The sequence below is a fragment of the Gobius niger genome, assembly GCF_951799975.1.
Source record: "Gobius niger genome assembly, chromosome: 7".
Classification (NCBI taxonomy): domain Eukaryota; kingdom Metazoa; phylum Chordata; class Actinopteri; order Gobiiformes; family Gobiidae; genus Gobius; species Gobius niger.
The window spans coordinates 11,040,796-11,061,682 of NC_136858.1; the positions used below are offsets into that span (position 1 = coordinate 11,040,796).

Here is a 20,887-nt window from a genome sequence, read left to right on the forward strand (position 1 = left end):
CCAAAACTTAATCATAGTATATTGCTCTGCTGGACCAATCCATACTGCACAACATCTTCTTACTGGCATTATGTCACACTTTCTGATCATTTCAGTCCCCATTCTGTGGTCCTAAGCTTTAACTTTTTCAAATAACTACAAATTACATGAACACAAAGAACAGTAAAATTGAACTACCTCCTCTATTTTGGAAGTATTTTTATGTATATATTCCAAAAGCAAACTCAAATGCTTTGAACTTTTTTGATCCAAATATTTAGGACATCCAAAAGAGGCTCAAATCGAGTGTGTAATAGCTCTCACCAGCCGCGGTGCCTCCAAATAGCGGCCCGCTCCTCTCTCATTCTCCACGGCTAGTAGCAGTGTTTACACGTTGGGCTAAACCTGCTATCGGTCACACGCCGGTGGAGGTCTTATTGCAGCTAAGCTGTTTACACATTCCCTTTGATAGCCCGCGCCCCGGCACCCCTGTTAGCGTGCCTAATCCCGTTAGCTGAATATCCCCCCCCCACCCCTCTACCTGCGCTAGCCTGTATACGCGCACAATGCGGCTGTAGCTATCTTTGGCGCTCCGTTAGCGCACTAATCCCAACCCAGATGTGACAGTAAGAGCTTCTCCCTTACCACGTATTTGTCGACTTGAAAGTCTTAAGTACAACTGCGGCGATAAAACAGTCAAAGGTAGTCGACGTCGCTCCCGCTGCGCTAACGCGTCTAGCCCAGGAGAGCGGGGAGGTGTTTTTTCATGCGCGTTAGCCGTGTGCTGGAGCTGGAGTCGTGACATTTGAAAATGCTTTTTACACCGCGGTCGCAGCAGAAGAACAGGTGTGAATATGCAAGGGATGAGCGCGAGGAACAGTGAGGAAAATGTCTGCCACTAGAATCAATAGAGATCAATTTTAGGCAGCTTCCTCTCAGAGCTGTGAACTCTCAGACCTCGGTTAGAAAAAGCTGTGAATTCAATTATAATCGAAGGTGAAGATGGAAAAGTGGGATGTTCCGTTCATATGCAAGTTAATTGGACACATAGGTGCTAATTTCTAACAAGTTCTCTTTAGTGACTAGACTTTAACAGTGGAGGATTTCACTTACATGACCACACACATGACTTCTTACTGGACCTTCAAATAGAAGCCGGTTTTCTGCTTCAATCCTGTTTAGTCCTGTGAGGGATAAGCTGTGTCTCGCACAAATGAATAAATATTTCAAAACTACACAGTGGGCAGTGAGTTACAGATGAGCAGACACTGGAAACATGTGTAACATTATTGTAGATGCCTGTCTATTATGGTTAAAGCAGCACTAAGTAACTCATGCCCCTAGAGGCCATAAGTACCACTGCAGGTATCGTAGCATGTTACGTTTTTTTACTCATGAATTGTTCGTAAGAGTAAATACTACGCTGACAGAAAAGACAAATCAAGAGAGGGATATTGTACATTGAATTACACAATGGAGATTTTTTTTTTTTACTCAAACTTGGCTGTAAATACTGTTTAAGTGGTGCTAGCCCGCAGTTAGCTTTGCCCATTAGCCTGTTAGCTTCTTCTTCGGGATTCCATTAGTGTGTATTAGTGACTCTGACCCGTAGGCAGGGAAGTTGCAATTGTGGTTTTCTGGCTCATCCCATTAACACATGTATTACCACCAGAGGAACCACGGAAAGGATTTATTAAGGTAAACAAGTTACTTAGTACTGCTTTAAATAAAAAGTTCCTGTCTTTAATTGATAATGTTTGTTTAATATTTATTTCGTTATCAGAATAGGTTTTATCGCCAGTGTCAGTGTCAGTGAAGATCCATTCTCAAACCAGAATTGTAGTTATGGAGACGACGGAGAGCTCGCGACAGCCCTATCGCCGTCTTCCTCTATGTCTGTCTGCTCTAAACACGGCCACCCTCCCGACCACATGGGTTTAAAGAATTTAAATTATACACTTTTAAGTTCTTAACACACTTTTACAAAAGTAAATGGACCCATTCTCTTGAAATAAAGTCCAGTATTTCCAGATTGCACGTTCAACTTTTATAAATGTTTTTGTTAGTGCGGCTTACATTCAGGTGCGCTCAATAGTCCGGTATTTACGGTAATAGGACTATAAGTTGTAAGGGCATGCAAAAAAAAAGAATAAAAAGTCAAATTAGCTTAAAGGGACTAGATGCAAGTTGGTCATTTTATACTCACTACTGCCACCTCAGGTCATACGCGGAATTGCAGCTTCTATATTAAGCTTGTGCATGACGGCACTTCGGACCCGAATTAACAACTTTTTAGTGCAGGATTTTAGAGGCAGTTGTGGTGAACAGGTCTGGGCTCATTCTACACATTAGGACATGGCTGGAACATGTAGGGGGATGAAAATACTTAGTTTTAACATTTTTAAACTCTGTATAGTCCCTTTAACAAATATGCAAAGTACGCAATAAAGTACATGTTCCGACATGAATGAATGGTGGATTTACAAAAGTACAAACATAAGCAAATGTGATTAACTACCAACCATGGAAATGTAACAAATGGCAGGTAGCAGTTATTTAGTGTCGGTGAGTGTGATGGTAGTGGGGTAAGGTATGGATGGACCGTAGCCTCCTGCCCGATATGGTCGATTTAACATTAGCCATGAGCTCTGAGATAAAAGCTTCTATCTTGATAATGAACTCTCCGACGATTCCTCTGGTGAAGTCTTGACTATTTCAGCTCCACTTGTAGAGCACTAGTGCTAATCAAAGTGCTTTGCCTTGCCGTCTAATTTAAAAAAAATGATACGAACAGAGAACAGAAACATTTTAATTAGAAATTACAATAACGACTTCAAACAATCTGGTTATAGGCTTTGAAATAAAAATCTTTAAATGGAGTTTCAGATACAGACTAAGATTTTATTTATTCAGACATTTAAACACTTAGCAGATAACGACATAAATAAACATAAAGTCTGAAATGGAATAGGCAGAAGTTCAAGCTTATTGCGCCTGAGGAGCATATTATCACTCAAAAAGGGAAGAAACTCCTCCACAGGTCTTGCTTATTAAGGCTGTTTATAAAGAGCTACAAATGTTCATTTACACTTAATGTTGAAGAGCATTTGCCTACGGCCTCTCCAAGCCTGTTTGAAGTGCGAGTGTCATTGGATCAATTAACACTCCTATTATTACTCCCAATAACATCCCAGCAAAGCCTACAATAAACAGCTAAGATAAAGAGCAAGAGCTTTTCTCCACTTTATTTTCACTTAGAGTCAGCGCTGTTTTTGTGTTTTTGTTTACCTTTGAGACCTCTCTTCTTTTGGCATTAGATCTTCTTGAGTTAAGTTCCCAAATACAGCTTTTCAGTGTGTGGTGACAGACCAGGAGGTGCAAAACGACACCGATAAATAACGGGCCTTTGTCACATTACAAGTTACCTAGCAAAGTTACCTGGGTGTAAACTGCACGATTTTGACCGTACGGTCTCACACACAGACTGTGGTGTCTATATTTCTGACACTGACTGCAGAGGGCTTAATCCTCTTGCTGCAGCTACTACCTCTGCATGTAGTGCCAGAGTCAAAAGCAACAATACTCAGCTAATAACCCTACTGCATTTCCATCCATCCATTTTCTTCCGCTTTATCCGGGGCGCGGGGGCATCCTTCTCAGCAGAGATGCCCAGATATCCCGATCCACGCACACCTCCAGCTGTTCTGGGGGGGACCTGAGGCGACACGAGGCCAGCTCGGAGACATAGACCCACCAGCGTGTCCTGGGTCTTCCACGAGGCCTTGCATTTTACTTTTTCTGAAATTGTACGGGGACATAAACACTGTTAGCGTGCGTGACATTTAGACCAAAATATTGAAGCAAAAATAATGTGAAGTATATCAATGTGTGGCCAGGATCGATGCAAACTAGCCGTGCACGATCGATGTAGCGAATCGAAGACATAGCATATCGATATATATCGATTAAATAGATGAATTGTTACACCCCTACACGAAATGAGTCATTGTCCTCAAAAGAGTGACGTGTCTCGTTCACGTGCAAATACAACCAAGAGATCATAAACGGAAAAGAAGTATGGTTCCAGCTGTAAATGAGCAAGAATATTGAAATTAAGCTGTGAATTATGTGGGTCTGAGGACTGACCCTTGTGGTGCTCCACAGCTACATATTCATTTATGACTTGGTTTATTGCTATATTTACCAATTATTATGCCCAGTATTGGACCTGTAGTTTGTTATACAGTATGGCAAAACTAAAAAACTAATTTAAATCGTATCTGTGTTGTATTTGAGGAACTACAGTATTCTAGTTCAAGTTTAACGTTTGTTTAGGTTTAATTCACCACCTGGATGATCGTATGAGCTGACATTGTTTTAGCATTCTTAAGATTCCACACTCACAAAAAATCAGTTCAGCATTGCTCTGGAACAATAGCTTGTCTTTAATATCTTACTGATGTACCCTCGCGGGTTAGTACACCACTCAGTCTTTTTCTTCCTTTTCTACATTCACCTTGTTTATGCAGATTTAATGTTTGGACAAGCACTTGTTTTGCATATCTTTGCCAAAATGTATTCCTAACTTACACAAAGTTCAAATAATTTGTACTCTGTGCTGCTATAACATTGAAAACCAAGCACTTCTTTGTTTGGGCGAGTCATGATGAATAATGCATTCAGATGTTGTGCCGTCTTGTTTTGAATGTTTTGAATCTTTAAATATATTCTCTCCACGGGCCTGTGGGCTTGCAAGGCCTGCAGCAGAATGATAGGAACACAATATGCTACGTTTACAGCATAGTCATCCTCCTAATATGTAACATTTAAATAAGAGCCATAGCCTAAGTACTGAGTTGGTAGTGTCAGAATTTCTATTTTTAACTGACAAAATGCAAATGTTTTGACCATAGAAATGAAAAGGAGAAGCGGTTACACTTCCAGGGGCCAATAAACATCAGCTTATATGTTATGGATAAAGAAACCACATGACTGGCTTCTCCATTCATTTGTATGGCTAACAAAATGTACACATTTGTCAGAACAGGCTCAGATAGTTAAAGGCATTTCTGTGATTTCTATGGTTTATTAGCATAAAACAACAACCAGAATAGAGTTCAAGAGTCCCGCCTACCTCGAAACCTGCTTTGGGTCCTGAAAATCCTCACTGATTACTTATAAGGGGGTTCTGATCTTAAAGGTGCACAATGCAACTTTTGAAGTGAAAAAAAAAAAATCCTCCTTGTGTATATTTGACCTTCAAGTGACTCGGTGGGTTTATGGTGCAGCATGGCACCTTTGCTTTCTCTCACAGTGGCCTTTCTGACACTGCAGGATCAGTTGTTTCTATGGGTTTGTACCAGAAACCCCAAAACAACAGATTCTGGAGCATCATAGACGCCACTGTAAGGGAAAGCAAAGGTGCCATGCTGCACCCATAAAGTCACTGAGTCACTACAAGGTCAAATAAACACAAATATGAAGTTTTTCTTTTCATTTAAAAAGTTGCATAGTTAAGTTAAGGGTTAAAAAAAGAGGGTCCATAAGAGGAACAAACAAGTCAAATCTTGGATAGAAAATTGAACCCTTATCTTTCTCCTCCTCAGCCGTTGGACTATGAGACCATGCCAGTGCACACCTTCACCGTGGAGGTGCGCGAGGACCTGGCGATTCGCACGCCCGAAAACAACCGGATCGCCATCACCACGGCAACGGTAATGATCACTGTCTTTTTTTCTATTCCTGTTATGGGATGTTATTGGAGACACTATTTTTCTACCTTTTTAAGTTTTCTGGCGAACTATTCACATTTCGCACAGTCAAATGAAGTGGAGTCAAAAGCGAGTCCTTGTGAATGTTTTTGACTCATTAATACATTCATGAATTTGCCAGATTGTCCTGCTGAAATGAAAAACTGGCACTTGAATCCAGGTTATCATTCTCTATTACATTCTCTATTATTCATGTACACATGGATTTTTTTTATCATTATGATTTACATCTACTGTAATTGGTTGTTTTTCAGCTCATTTCTTATTTAGTACTTTCAGTGTTTTGCACATTGAAATTACTTTTACCTACTTCCTGTCAATCAGTTCAAGCAGGTGAGCAGCAGGCGAGATTATGGCTTTGGTAATTTCCCTCATTTCTATGCTAATTCTAGCCCAAGTATTGGTCTCGATTGATTCCAAATCTATTCCAAAATCACCACTACCCATCCCTAGTCTGTACCATTATTTGGCATACATCTATAATTGCATTATTCCTTTTGTCCTGAATGTGGTGTAGGGCAGAACGACCAGAACAAATTCTCTTTATAGAACAAAAAGACAGATTGTGTCTGATTGTAAGTAAAAAAAGACAATCCAAAAGTGCAGCGTTAGTGTTACACTCTCCTCCTCTGCTGCCAATGGAAACTTCACACAGTTTAATTAGAAATGCTTTTCAACCAACAAGCTCATTATTATTGCTTTGTTCATCTAATTACTTAAGCACCACTGTGAAAGCTGACATGTAAACACAAAAGTGTGTACACGTGCTTACATTTACTGTTACAGTGTATAACAAATGGGCATGTTTGAAATGAATGATCACTTGTAATAATGAGTTATTTTGTTCGTATTCCATATTGCTTCTTAGATAGTTTAAAATGTGCACTACGAACAACATAACAATGTTCAATCAATGTTTTCATTTTTGACCAGGTAACGATAAAGGTGCTGGACGTGGACGAGCCCCCGGTTTTCTCTCAGCCCAGCTACACCTTCACCGTGCTGGAGGAGCGCGTCGTGCAGAACATCGGCATGATCCTAGCCACCGACCCCGACAAGGCCAAGAACGTCATACGGTACACACACTCAATTTATGTTTTCACTTCACACTCAAGGGGCGTCTTGGGGTCGACTGGGCCAACGGTTTCCCCAAACACCTCCAATCACTCATCTCTCTTTGAGCTTTTGTCTGTTTATGCCCCAGTCAGATCAGTAAGGTCTGCGAACCAGCTGTCTTTGAACGTGCCCAGATCCCGTTTAAAGACGCGAGGAGATCGAGTGTTTAGTGTGGCTGCTCCCAAACTCTGGAACAGTCTCCCCCTAAATGTCAGAGCTGCTCCAACCATAGAAACCTTTAAGACTGCTCTTAAAACACACCTGTTTGCGTTGGCGTTCAATTCAAGCTGAGCTCTTTTTGTTTTGTACTGTAATTTTATATTGTGTACCTGTATGTGAAGCACTTTGGGCACCTAGTGTTGTTGTAAACGTGCTATACAAATAAAGCTGACGTTGACATTGACATTCATACCGTGTGCGATTTTGAACAAAGCCACACTAGTCATTAACTCACACTGTGCAACGGAGTCGACAATTTACCGTTGGTGAAGCTAACTTCAGCGACAAATGACAAGTAGCTTAGCTTAAATTCAAGCCAATGACCACTCAGCGTTTCCAGACTTAAGTGTCTGTGGTGATATGTTCAGAAGGACCCAAGACTGACAACAAATATCAAACATGCAAGAAAACCCTGCGGCTTACTGCCCAGTGTTAAGCCCTTATTGGTCACAGATGTGTGAGCATATGAATCGTATATTTGGCAGTAAAATACCTTGCAATTTTGAAAATGTGTCTTTGGGCAATGTGGATGTGATGTTACCAGCTGGAGAAATAAGGAGAAGAGGTTGCTTTTGATACTACTGGCGACGAGTAAGAAAGCCATAACCAGGAAGTGGCTTAAACCGGACCCTCCGACCATCGAAGACATAATTCAAGAAATCTGCATTATGGAAAAACTTTCATTTACTCATGTTTTACATAATCTGGACAAAGTGGACTGAGTTTGTCAAACCCATAAGGTCAAACTTTGTGTAAGTGTTGCTGTTTTAAGTGAATAGAAACAATTTCTGCAAAGGTGCTCTTCTCATAAGTGTTCTTATTCAAAAAATGTTAAATAATAAAAATTACCCCCCCCCAAAAAAACCTGCGACTTAGCAATTTTCACTCGCGGGTTCATCGTAATTGCCGCTTGTAACCCCATGTACACTACAGGTTAGGGAATCACGGTGAAGCTAAAGTTCGGCCCGGCATAGAAATTGTTGTGCCTTCTAACCGGGGCAGTCCACTACATCCGAATGTCCGCTGATCTCCAAGCCGCTCCAGCCTCTGGGTGCGAAGTCAACGCCTACAGCATCCACAATTTAGTCTGCCTGGCACCACTCCGCCACTGCAGGAGCTAGTCCCTTTCTCTTCCACAAGAGAAAAGTAACGAGAAAGAGTGCAATCAAAGCTTTATCAGGCCGTGTTATTGTTTTTGTGGAACTACCAAGGTTATATTGTGTAAAATAATGAAATCTTTGTGAAAATAAAGTCCGTGTAGAGGATATATACTTCTGGATGTTGTCGGCGTTCTCTTCCCCGTGGGGTGCTGACTTTGACGGACTCGGTGACTTGTATTTATTGGAGGCGGCGTTGGCCTCGCATTGACCAAAAAAGAGAAAACTATTTATTTCTTTTAACGACGGTATCTACCAGTCAGAGCTCAGAACCATCTGGATGTAAAACCACCTCTTAACTCACAGCCACGTTTATTTTCTTCCCTCCAGTTACTCCATCTTGGACCAGGACTGCCCCTTCTCCATCAACCCCAGGACCGGAGTGCTGTCCACGGTGCGGCCCCTGGACCGCGAGCTGGAGGCCACGCACATGTTTCAGGTTAAGGCGCAGGAGGATGGGAGCGGTACGTACGGCTCTGATTAAGGCACTTCCTTAGACAATAAGACCTTGACACCCTGGGAACATCTGCTTTCTCTTTGCAACAATTCACGTGCATCACAGAGAAGGGAGGGGACCTTTTGTGAACGCATCACACTCTAACACCTGGAAGCGGCCTAAAAAAAAACACACTTCTTTGTTCTCTGGAAATGGTATTAGCAGGCTATTAAAAAGCAGTACATCATGCATTTCATGATGATGAAAAAAAAGCACCACTAAATTACATTAGGATGCAATAAATGTGTTAAACAAGGCAGAAAATTATAGCGTCTGTAATTGGGCGTAAGCTTTCATGTCCGCAGACTGTATTTATGAACTGTACAGTTTTTTACAGTGGAAAGCATAACGCCTTTCATTCATTTTAGGAAAACAAACCAATTTGTTTGTTCCAAAATGCATCTTTGTGTTGTCCACATTTCAAATTTGGCCAGTTTGACTTCAAAAATGAGCCCTCATAATAAAACTTTTTAGAAAAACATTTTTGCTATAATGGCATAGTATGGATAGCATGTTTTGCTTGTTATAGTAAAAAAGAAACTATTTATTTAAAGGTGTATTATGGAACTTTTTATTTGGGGAGGGGTATGGCATATATAGTGTGTTTGACTGTGTGGGTGGTTAGCACGGTGTCTTTGCTTTCCATCACAGTGGCCTCCAGGATCAATTGTTTGGGAATTCTCTGCTGTTGGAACCATGTGTAACCATAGGAAAGTCAAATCTTTAATCAAGTCCCAATGAGATACAGGCAGAAGCAAGTCAAAATTTTAATGCCCGAATATGCCTCAAACACAGAAAAAAGTCTGTGCATGTTTCATTTCTTAAGATTCGCCAAACAGAGGAAAGAGAATTAGACCAAATGGGAAAATTTGGAGCAAAAGTGGTCAATTTCATCCAAAACTGATATGTTTTAGACCATCATGTTGGGAATTTTGAAGAACTTACACAGTAAAAATAGTTACGCAATGTCATAATTTTCCAATAATTTTAGTTTAAATGCCAGTTCGAATGACATTTAAGGCCTTGCTTTTGGCTAAATTCTTTTAATTAGTTTTAGTGCCCCGCGGAAACCCTGAGGATTTCTTTTTCAGGAAAGCCCTGTCTCCAAATGAGAACCTGTTAATGTTTTTATTTTATTTTATTTATTTCTTTTCTTTATTTATTTTCACTACAAAAACTGTGCGGTAGCGTGTGTGTGTGTGTGTGTGTGTGTGTGTGTGTGTGTGTGTACTTACACTTGTACTTACAACTTTGTGAGGACCAGTTTGTGTTTTTAACCAACAGAGTGAGGACATTTTTGTACATACATTTTTGGGTGGTCCTCACTTATTTGAAGGACTGTTTGAGGGTCAAGACGTGGTTTTAGGGTTAGGGTTAGTATTGGGTTTAGGTTAGGTGTAGGGTTAGGGTTAAGGTTGGGGTTAGGGTCTGGATAATACATATGCCTATGCGTGTCCTCACTAAGATAGAAGTACACGATTGTGTGTGTGTGTGCGTGTGTGTGTGTGTAATCTAATGAAAAAATGGAGGACACAACAATAATTGATATCATTGTCATCATCAACATCATCATCCACAGTAAAGTTACAACTACTAATATCATCCACACTGTCATACTACATCTATTACTGTTTTTAGTGGTAGTAGTAGTACACAGAACCGCCCCCACAAGGAATCACACTTCTTGCAGTGAGGCAGAAGCTCTAACCACTGCGCCACCATGCCGCCCGACTGGCTGAGATGTTTGGACACACCTCATTATGGTCATTATTTTTACAAAAAAATGATTTTGTGCAGGCCTTGGAAATCCTGTATAAAAACTCAAAAGCCTTGCTCCAAAGTCACATTCACAACATCTTTGCGGCACCGCAGCCTTTCTGGAGGATGATTTGTAAAGAGTGTCCTTTTGTAAATGTTATCATGGACACGATGCTTGTTTTTTTTTTGCATAGAGGCAGCAAAATCAAATTAAGGTCTGGCAATGGTCTTGAATAGACTTTAAATCAAACTCGCGTGAACCCCGGACACCAAAGATCTATTTCAGAATGTTGTCAGGATGTTTAGAGAAGACAACAGTGCATTGACAAGGTCCCTGTATACAGTGCCTCTATTGAGCTAAAGATAGAAGTTCAAGGAGACGCGTTGGCAAAAGAACATCAATGTAAAGTGGATGTAAAAGCAGATCTGGGGGAGCGGGAAAAACAAGGAGCTTATGAATAGCATCTCTACATCTTCAGACCTGACTTTGTGATCAAAAGCTTCTCCTCGGCGCCGACTTATTGAGAGAGATGGAACGTGGGCGGCGCGCGTCTTGGAAATCTTTGCAAATATTGTGTCAAAAATAAGGAGTGGTTTTAAAATGTGCAGAAACTCGGTTCCTTTCATTTGGATATGTATAATCAGGACGACAGAGGCCTTGAGTACAATCCGGCATGTATGTGTTTCATGTTTGTTCATTAAAGCCACACTGCGGAACATCAAAGACGACCTAATTTACAGTATTTCAGCGTTATGTTCAGGTATAGTGGCATCATCTCCAGGGAAACGATTTATGCCCTAACGTCCTTTGGGCATAAATTCTGGTATTGATTGGGTGAAATACTACATAGTGTGGCTTTAATATGCAAGGTTATAATGTTCTGCATGTTTGTATCTAGTACTTAGTTAGTTAGTTCCGCGACTAGTCAGTCAGTTGAAATGTTTGTCTTGGTTGTGTCTGAACGTCCTCACTATTCCCTATGTAGTGAACTATATCATGGTGTACGAATGTCCAGAGAGAAAAAAGTAGAGTACTCAACATTTCTCACAATGCATCCTGAAAAGTAGTGCGCACTGCAGCGGTGGTCACTAGACGGGTCAATATAGACCACAATGCACTGCGAGAGTCGGAGGAGAATGGCCGACAGCGACAGATCTACGAACTAAACATAACACGTGTGAAAACAGCTTTTTTATTCACGTGTTGTGTTTAGTTCGAACAAACTACTTGAAAAGTGGCTAACGTTAGCGGCTAAACTTCAGCTTGAGTTGTTAAAGAAACAGGCCACCATTTTTAAATACTGAAATATGTTCTTACCTGATCTTAGATGAGTTGATGTGTACCTGTCTGGTCTTTGTGCGTGCCCGTGGAAGAGCGTGGTCGCTTCTAACTTCACCCTGTTTGGAGCTATAGGAATATACTGGGAGAGGCCAATGCTAACAACATCTTTGGTCTTTTTGCGTGACTGAGGGCACACCGTTCTTCCATACTGCTATATGCTTACCTGAGCTTAGACAAGTTGATACGTACCTGTCTGGTCTTTGTGCGTGCCTGTGGAAGAGCGTGGGAGCTTCCAACTTTACCCCCGTTTGGAGCTATAGGACTACATTGGGAGAGGTCACAAAGACCAGATAGGTACGTATCAACTCGTCTAAGCTCAGGCAAGAACATATCTCTGTATGTAAAAATGGTGGCCTGTTCCTTTAATGATCGATGGCTTCCTCTCTTAGACAAAAAGGGAATAATCCAAGCCGTTTTCTTCATTCATGTTTATCGAATGCTACCTAGCTTAGCCTAGACCTAGCTTATGTTAAATAATACATGGAACTATCTCCAAATGGCATATGCAAAATCGACTTTTTAGAGTTTGTGTCATATTACAATGTTGATCATTCATCAAAACATTTAGAGGTGAGTTTTGAGCTCGGAAGAGGCAATTTGCGCCTGCTAAACCGGAAGACAAACTTTGATTTTTATATCAAATATTTAAATAACACCTAGCTGAAAACATGCATGTCGGATAATCACTTATAATTTTCCTCTTGGTGTAAATACTTTGACAAAGGAGAACTCAATGATTAAGCCCTGAAGCTAACGGCTAACGCTTATTTAATAAATGCTAAGCTAGCACCACAATCTGAACAAAATTTGCTTGACTGTTTTCTTTCGGATTATGAATACTATTTCATTTCGAATTTACGTTAAAATGTGGATATGAAGAGGTCATTAGCATACACTGGCTAACAGGAAGCTAGCCAAAAAACATTCAGTGCGCAGAGCCCGCTTTAAAACAACCCTACTGTTGCATGCAGACTCGATGGTAGCAGAGCCGTTTCGCCACTTTCTGAGCTTCTAAAACAAAAAGATATTCTCATACCCACACAGTTCATTTTGAAATTACAGGAGTTTCCGTTAAATGCTGTTTATTGTCTCACAAAATGGAAAGTCTGGGAAACAAAATATTCGACAATGTAACTTTTATGATCTTTAAGGCTATGGGGAGAAACTGCGCTTAGTTTTCAGCCACTTATAAAGTATTTCAAGTTACACTCTTCAGTCTAGTCGTTTATTTATTGTTGTACTTAGCGTTTGACTGTGTACATTAGAATGCTTTATCACTGTTTAGGCTCCATATAAATCACCGTAATACCTACACTTTACGCCTCGTCTTGCTTGTAAAATGCTCGAAAACTTTTCCTTGGGTCTCTGGCCAATAAAAAGAAATGTACAACGCGAAGAAAAACAGTCGGGGCATAATTTATCTTGTCTTCCCGTAAGCCCTCCAAGTCCACCCAAACTTTGCACCGCGCTGACTGCATTCGAACGCAGAAAAAAAAAAGCCATTAACCTTTTATGCGGTTGCCGTATCTTGGCTTATGTATACAAAGCCGACGCGTAAATCACACTCGGAAGGCTATTGATACTTCTCTCCCCTCCCTCCTTCACATTGTTGATGTCATACCTGCCCAAAGTTTATCCAGAAACTATCCACTTTTCTGTGTTGGTTTTATGTCTTATTTCAGTAAATTGGAAAAAAATAAATAAAATAAAAAAGACGGAAAAAGAACACTTTGCCTGAAATTATGCTTCAAAGAATGGTATCGTAATGAGTTGAAATTTTAGGATTAAAGATTGTTTATTCTTTTTTCAAGTACGTTGGAATCTACTTTTACATGTTTTTGAAGTGCTGTAAGATTTCTTTTTGTTATTCTAAGCCAGCGAGTCATACTGTAAATTCTGGAGTGCCCTTATCAAGCTGAAGATCACACAAGGGCCCCCTTTAATAATCATTCACGCCACAATTGAAAGCTTTTTGCACTAAAGCCAAAGCTTAATGCACTAAAATGACTTGTCAGACAGATGGCTGTATCTGTGTCTTTTAATTAGTTGTGGGGCAAGATTTTATTCACAAACACATTTTTTTTAAAAGCGTAAATATCCGTCTCCATTGTCATTTTAGATTATTTCAATTCAAATAAGTGCCCTTTATCGATCACATCTTGGATATTGTGACTTACCTGGCTAGCGTTGGTGTACCACAAGGTTCAATGTTGGGACCATTATTATTTATTATTTATATGAATGATTTTGCCTCTGTTTCTATGACCACCTTTCCAGTTCTTTTTGCTGATGATGCCAATCTGTTTATTTCTGACAGGGATTTAAAGGCTCTGATTTAAATCATGATCTTCAAAATTATTCAGAGTGGTTCAGAGCGAATAAATTGTCATTAAATGTAAAAAAAAAAAAAGATCTAATTTTATGTTATTTGCTGGTAATAAAAATATGATAGAGCTCAAATCAAAATGTACATTAATAATGAAGAAATAAACATTTACATGATTTTTAGGAGTTCAGATTGACGATAAACTGTGCTGGAAGGAACAGGTTGAAAAAGATCACTAAATCTATTGGAATTATAAGTAAAAGTTCAGAACTCGCCTGAACGAACACCAGAATCAGCTCAACACAAGTGAAGGCTTTTTGCACTAAAGCCAAAGCTTAATGCACTAAAATGACATGACAGACAGTTACAGCCTCTTTTTATTAATTTCTATTCACAAACACATTTTTCAAAGTGTAAATATCCATCCCCATTGTCATTTTAGATCATTTAAATGAAAAAAAAAGTGCTTTTTATCTATCACTTCTTAGATATTGTGAGTTACCTGGCTGGCGTTATTAAAATTTTATATTCAAAAGAGAACATTTTACTTGCATTTAGATTTGTTTTTCAATTTAATTCAGTTTTCAATTCTAAACTAGTAAGCAAGTGGTTGTTGGCTGCATTACCGTGTAAGAAAGCTCCCCTTTGCTGCCTGAAAGTTGTAAACCGTGCTTACACCCTCATCCCTGTGAAGAATTGTGATGTTGGGGGAAAGTTCAGAATGAGTTTGGAGTATAAACTACAGAGTCAACTTTTCGCGCTCGCATAGAAGTGATCGTCTTATTCGTGTCTTGCAGGATTGGAGACTTTTGTGAAAGTGGACATCATCGTTCAGGACATCAATGACAACAAACCGGAGCTGGTCGCAGAAGACGTTTTCGTGTGTGAGAACGACCCAGCCAACACGGTAAGGGCCTCACTGTAAATCTGTCTTCAGGCATGTTGCATAAATGTAATGTCACATTAATGATCATGTGGTTTATCGCTAACAGTTTTTGCTGTGAGGAAACTCTTACCAGATTATGTATATGAGTCATTCATTTCTTTTTACTTCAGTCGCTTCCTTTGGGTTGTACGGAGTTACATTGCAAAGTCGTTTTCCAGAGGAGTCACTGCAGGCAAAACGCTTTTAGTTTTTTTCAATTTTCAGATTTTGGACCGGTTTGCTTCCTTAATGGTAAAAAAAAAACGTCACCAACGCCACATGTGTCACCGAGGATCACGAATGTGGATGGAATGAGTTGATTCAGGGCAGAGGCTTCGCGCGCCATCATAAACTGTTGCAAACTGTTACCAAGTGTTACGATTAATGGCACGAATTATTACCCACAGTCACCAATATTGTCACGCGCTGCACTGCTATGGGCCATTGGGAACTGTCGCGTCCTGTCAGTCAGGAATCTGTTACACCGAATTTACACCAAGAGCTATCACTTCACATTCTTAATAGCACAAATTTACACATACTGCGTCAGAGCAACTAAGCTACGCTTGTGTTCAAGTGTCTCTTCCCCAAATACTTGGAAAACTTTTGCTTATAATTATCTTATTATGTTATAGGTTTATCCATCCATCCATCCATTTTCTTCCACATGTCCGTTTCCAGGTCATGGGGGCAGCTGTTGGAGCTGCCCAAATCACATTGCACCAGCCTCTTATGGCTCCTCCTGCAGGTGGTGGGTCCACAGAAGGACGGCCTCACGATTCTAAACGGGCCTGTTGGTCTCTCATAAGGGGATTCTGAACTCCTCTTTGTCTGACCCGTCACCTAGGACCTGTTTGCCATGGGAGACCCTACCAGGGGCACGAAGCCCCGACAACAGAGCTCCAGGATCATTCGGGCGCTCAAACCCTCCACCACGTTAAGGTGGCGGTTCCAGGAGGGATGTTTTAAGTTTATTAAACGCTATAACTGTAAAAACATCACACTTATAGCATTTTAGATATGAATTGATACATAGATACAGCTATTAGCTGCTGCAGTGTGTATAGATGTTACAACTTAAAAGTGATGTGAAGTATTAGCTTTTGATAAATGATGGGCGCTATTATTGTATTGTCCATCCATCATCCATCCCATCCATCCATCCATCCATTTTCTTCCGCTTTATCTGGAGATGCCCAAACTTCCCGATCCACACACACCTCCTCCAGCTGTTCTGGGGGGACCCCGAGGCGACACCAGGCCAGCTCAGAGACATAGTCCCACCAGCGTGCCCTGGGCCTTCCACGAGGTCTTGTCCCACTAGGACATGCCTGGAACACCTCCCGCGGGAGGCGACCAGGAGGCATCCGAAACAGATGCCCTAGCCACCTCAGCTGGCTCCTTTCGACGTGGAGGAGCAGCGACTCTACTCCGAGCTCCTCCCGGGTAACTGAGCTCCTCACCCGATCTTGAAGGGTGCGCCCAGCCACCCTGCGAAGGAAACTAATTTCGGCCGCTTGTATTCGCGATCTTGTCCTTTCGGTCATTACCCAAATCTCATGACCATAGGTGAGGGCGGGAACGTAGATCGACTCAGCTCCCTCTTCACCACGACAGACCGATACAGCGACCTTATTACTGCTGACGCCGCACCGATCCTCACGCTCCATCCGTCCCTCACTCGTGAACAAGACCCCGAGATACTTGAACTCCTCCACTTGAGGCAAGGACTCCCCACCGACCTGTAGAGGGGAAACCACCTTTTTCCGGTGGAGAACCATGGCCTCAGATCTGGAGGTGCTGATCCTCATGACGGCCGCTACACACTCGGCTGCAAACCGCCCCAGAGCAGCTGAAGGTCCTGATTTGTTGAAGCCAACAGAACAACATCCTGAGGCTCCCAAACCGAACACCCTCTGGCCCCTGGCTGCGCCTAGAAATTCTGTCCATAAAAGTAATGAACAGAACCGGTGACAAAGGACAGCCCTGGCGGAGACCAACACGCACCGGGAACAGGTCTGACTTACTGCCGGCAATGCGAACCAAGCTCCTGCTGCGGTCATACAGGGAACGGACAGCCCTTAGCAAAGGGCCCCGGACCCCATACACCCGGAGCACGCCCCACAGGGCACCACGAGGGACACGGTCAAACGCTTTCTCCAGATTCACAAAACACATGTGGACTGGTTGAGCAAACTCCCATGAACCCTCGAGCACCCGACGGAGGGTATAGAGCTGGTCTAGTATGATTATTGTATTGTTTGTGGGTGAAAACACGCACATCCACAGGTCTGAGTCAGTGTGCAGGATCACAAAAAGCAGGAATAATAAGGGAAATAAAATATCCGCACAACTGTGTAGCTCCCAAGCAGACGTCTAAAGAAGGAAACATCACTCAGTGAGCATTACAAAAGCTTGGGAGCTACACAGTTGTGCGGAGCTTTCATTTCTTTATTATTCCCACTATTATTGTATAGGTGGCGTTCACGATTTAGAATGTGATGATGTCATAATGTCAGGTGGAGGGCAGGGCCAATACAACTCTATGGGAGAAATGCAGTTTTTGGAAGAAATCTCCAAAACGAAAATTGACAAATGTTTTTCCTCGTCAGTATTTGATCGTGATCGGATTCACAAACCTGTGATATTATTTTTTTGTCTGAAAGTCCTTTCTATTGGACAACATCATGGTCATGTTTTCGCATATTGTCACCACTTTTTGACATTTTTTAGAGATAATAATTGGACATTAGTTCATATGTGCCGACAGAGGAGACAATGAACTTTGTGACAGTTTTTGTTTCATGTGGATTCCTCCAGTCACGACTGAGATATGAGCCAAAAAACAAAGACATAAAAATATGCATTTTGTCAGTTACCACCGTTACCATAGTTACCGTCAGTTGACCTCCACCTCAATGTTAAACTATTGGCTCTTTAGAATGTTGTGATGTCACGTGAACGCTACCTATTGCTATGTTTACTTAACACCGCAATTTAAACTTGTGGCGACTGAGCGCCATGCCTGCATATTCTTCATGTCTCTGTAAAATATGTGTTGAGCATTGTAAAGTATGCTACTTCTCCACCTCGACAATCAACTTTTCCTCGTCCATCACAAACACGAGGATGCTGCACGTGTTGTGAACTTCGACAGATCAAATAAAGCTAATTTTGACAGGGTGTCGGTTTACTTTGAAAGACTGTATTTTCCCGTCTATAATTCCGGAGTTTGCCGCATATACGTGTCCAAATTAGAACTCCATTCTAATTTAGGCGCAATCTCGCGCTGTGACACCTCTGGTGTAAATTCGGTGTTAAGTATGTCAAGAATCAAGTGAATGTGCAGATATAAATTGATATAATTAAAATTGCTCCCATTCTCATTTGGCCATATTGTTACAACAATATTGAAATATTGAGAAACTGTGACTGGTTCATGCCTTTGCTTCTGATTTGTCCGCGAATTGAGGGTGAACGAGGGTGAATTCGTGGAAGATCCTCCACGAACATCTCAAATGTCAGACCAAGAACCCTATTAAGATGCAATAAGCAATGTTACAAATGTCAATAAGGATGGAAAAATGCCTTAACGCATCGTGCTTATGTGTAAACCCAGTGTAACATATCACCTAAATTTAGACATTTTCACTTTATACGGTATTATTACTGAACTGAATCAGTTCCTCCATAGATACAGTGTATGCATGGGAAATATTGTATAATAGATTTTTCTCAGATTGTGGCGACAGTACAGACAACAAATTGACATGTAGTGGATCAATTTTATTTGTATTATTCGTATTCTTATTTGACAAACAAGTATGTCACTACTTTCAGGAAATAGTCAAAAAGGCAGAGAGAGAAAGAAAAAAGTTTTTTGTTTTTTGTTTATTTTTTGTGACACACAATCCTAACAAAACTAAAAGTAAACATACAGGGATCGTTTTCTTAATTGGCATACTAAAAATATATATATATGAAATTAAGTCAAGTTAGTCTCGCCCACGTAATCCCAAAGCTGATATAAATGTGTTCTCGTATTTATACGCTGTTGGTCAGGACACAAGCTCATTACTGTACGCTGGCTCGTGGACGTTTTGGCCCTAACCGTATCTTTACATGCAACACTGGTCCAAGGCGTGGATAATAAATGCGTGGTAATTGCTGCATATGCTCACTATATTCCTCCCCAGTGGAAAGCACACTCACACTTGGCCGCCACACTGCCGGCTGCTTCCAGTCCGCCTGCCAGTGGATGGAGGGAGACGTAGTGCTCGAGAATGTGCAATGCTCTGACCTTTTCATTTTTCTTGTCTTTCTGTCCGCTCCTGGTCGGTACCCAGGATTTATTTGTAGTCCCAGTTTAGACACACTTAGCTCTTTTCCACCAAGCTGGTGCCGGTGCTGGTTCTGGGCCAGTTCCAATTTCAGAACCGGTTCTGGACCAAGAAACGAGCACCAGTGATGTCAGCAGCTGGGGGCGTGGCTCTCTCCTCCAACAAACAATCAATATTATTTAGTTTGTGCTTATAACTTCTTGGAGAAGCCAAAACAGTCTCTGTGGAGGAAACTGTTGTTTTGCTTTATGCTCTTTAGCTAAAACAAGAGTTAGAAAGAAGAAATCAAAATGTTAACGGCTGCTGTGACTGAAACATAAACTTATTTTTCTGTATTTTATAACCAGAAGTGGCTGTAGTAAGATGTTTCTCCATTTTTGATGTTGACTTCCCAAAGCGTTGATGACAATAGGCACAGCTCTCATTTTGGTGGAAAACCAAGTCAGTATGGAACCAACCCGGCACCAGAACCAGCTCTGAACCAGCCCCAGAACCAACACCTTGGTGGAAAAGCCCTAACTGTAGTTAAGACCCGCTTCCAGGCAACTAGTAACTGGTACATTTCCGATCTGCCCCGATGGAAAAATGCCTTGGAACGCCGATCAAACTTGTAATTACAACTTGTAAACTCGGAGACCTCCAGATTGCTCCGAGTTCGGATGCAAGATGAAGACAGTAATGACTTCTCCCAGTAGAGGAGCGCAGCAAATGACAAAACTTAACAAAACTGCTGCATCAGTGAATACTCAGCTGCTCAAATAAAAAAGAAAGAAAGAAAGAAAAGTGAACGTTGCTTTTGGTGGTGGCCGTCAATATTATTTAGCATGTTAAGAAATAATATGGCTCTAATCCTCATTCAATCTTGAGCATATCGTTGGCAACAGAAGAAAGACTAAATCCTGTGCCCATGTTCAATGAGGAAGTGAAAAATTGTGTTGACTATGTTCTGATTTAAATGTACTCTAACCTCCTCTGCTTCTCTCCTGCTCAGGTGCTGGGGACGCTGAGAGCCACAGATAAGGACGAACACCCGGCCTCCTTCAGCTTCAGCCTGGCCAGCCCCAGCTCCAACTTCTCCATCAAAGACCACGGCAGTAAGCTCCTTTTATATGTGCTCCTGTTTTTTACATATGTGCATGCATACAGGGCCGTTTTAAGATGCAGGCCGGCTGGGCGAATACACCGGGGCCCCACATCTACTAGGGGGCCCCATCAAAACTGAATATCTACTGCTATTTGAGGCAGAAATTGTGCCACATTCCACAGTGACAAGTTTTTGAATCATAGTCTCTCAAAGTATATATTTGTACATCTTATTCAATAAAAAAGTAAGTAAAAAAACTATTAAAAAGAAACTCTATTTTCTAAAATTCTGTTTGCAAATTTTGAAGTCATTGTAACTATGTAACCAGTAATTCTTCATGTAGTGTAGTAACAATTAAAAAAGTATAGAAAAAA

At 41.2% G+C, this 20,887-nt stretch overlaps 1 protein-coding gene across 1 annotated transcript in view; it reads left to right on the top strand.

The window, feature by feature from the left end:
- The window catches only part of cdh5 (cadherin 5), a gene marked incomplete at its 5' end in the record, with an annotated part of 106,027 nt that overhangs the window by 31,028 nt on the left and 54,112 nt on the right, over positions 1-20,887 (top strand). Inside the window, 5 exons of the mRNA XM_079559328.1 lie at positions 5,586-5,693; positions 6,684-6,826; positions 8,573-8,706; positions 14,962-15,071; positions 20,421-20,523. Of these exons, the coding sequence (XP_079415454.1) occupies positions 5,586-5,693; positions 6,684-6,826; positions 8,573-8,706; positions 14,962-15,071; positions 20,421-20,523 (598 nt within the window). The remainder of the gene's footprint in view (positions 1-5,585; positions 5,694-6,683; positions 6,827-8,572; positions 8,707-14,961; positions 15,072-20,420; positions 20,524-20,887) is intronic.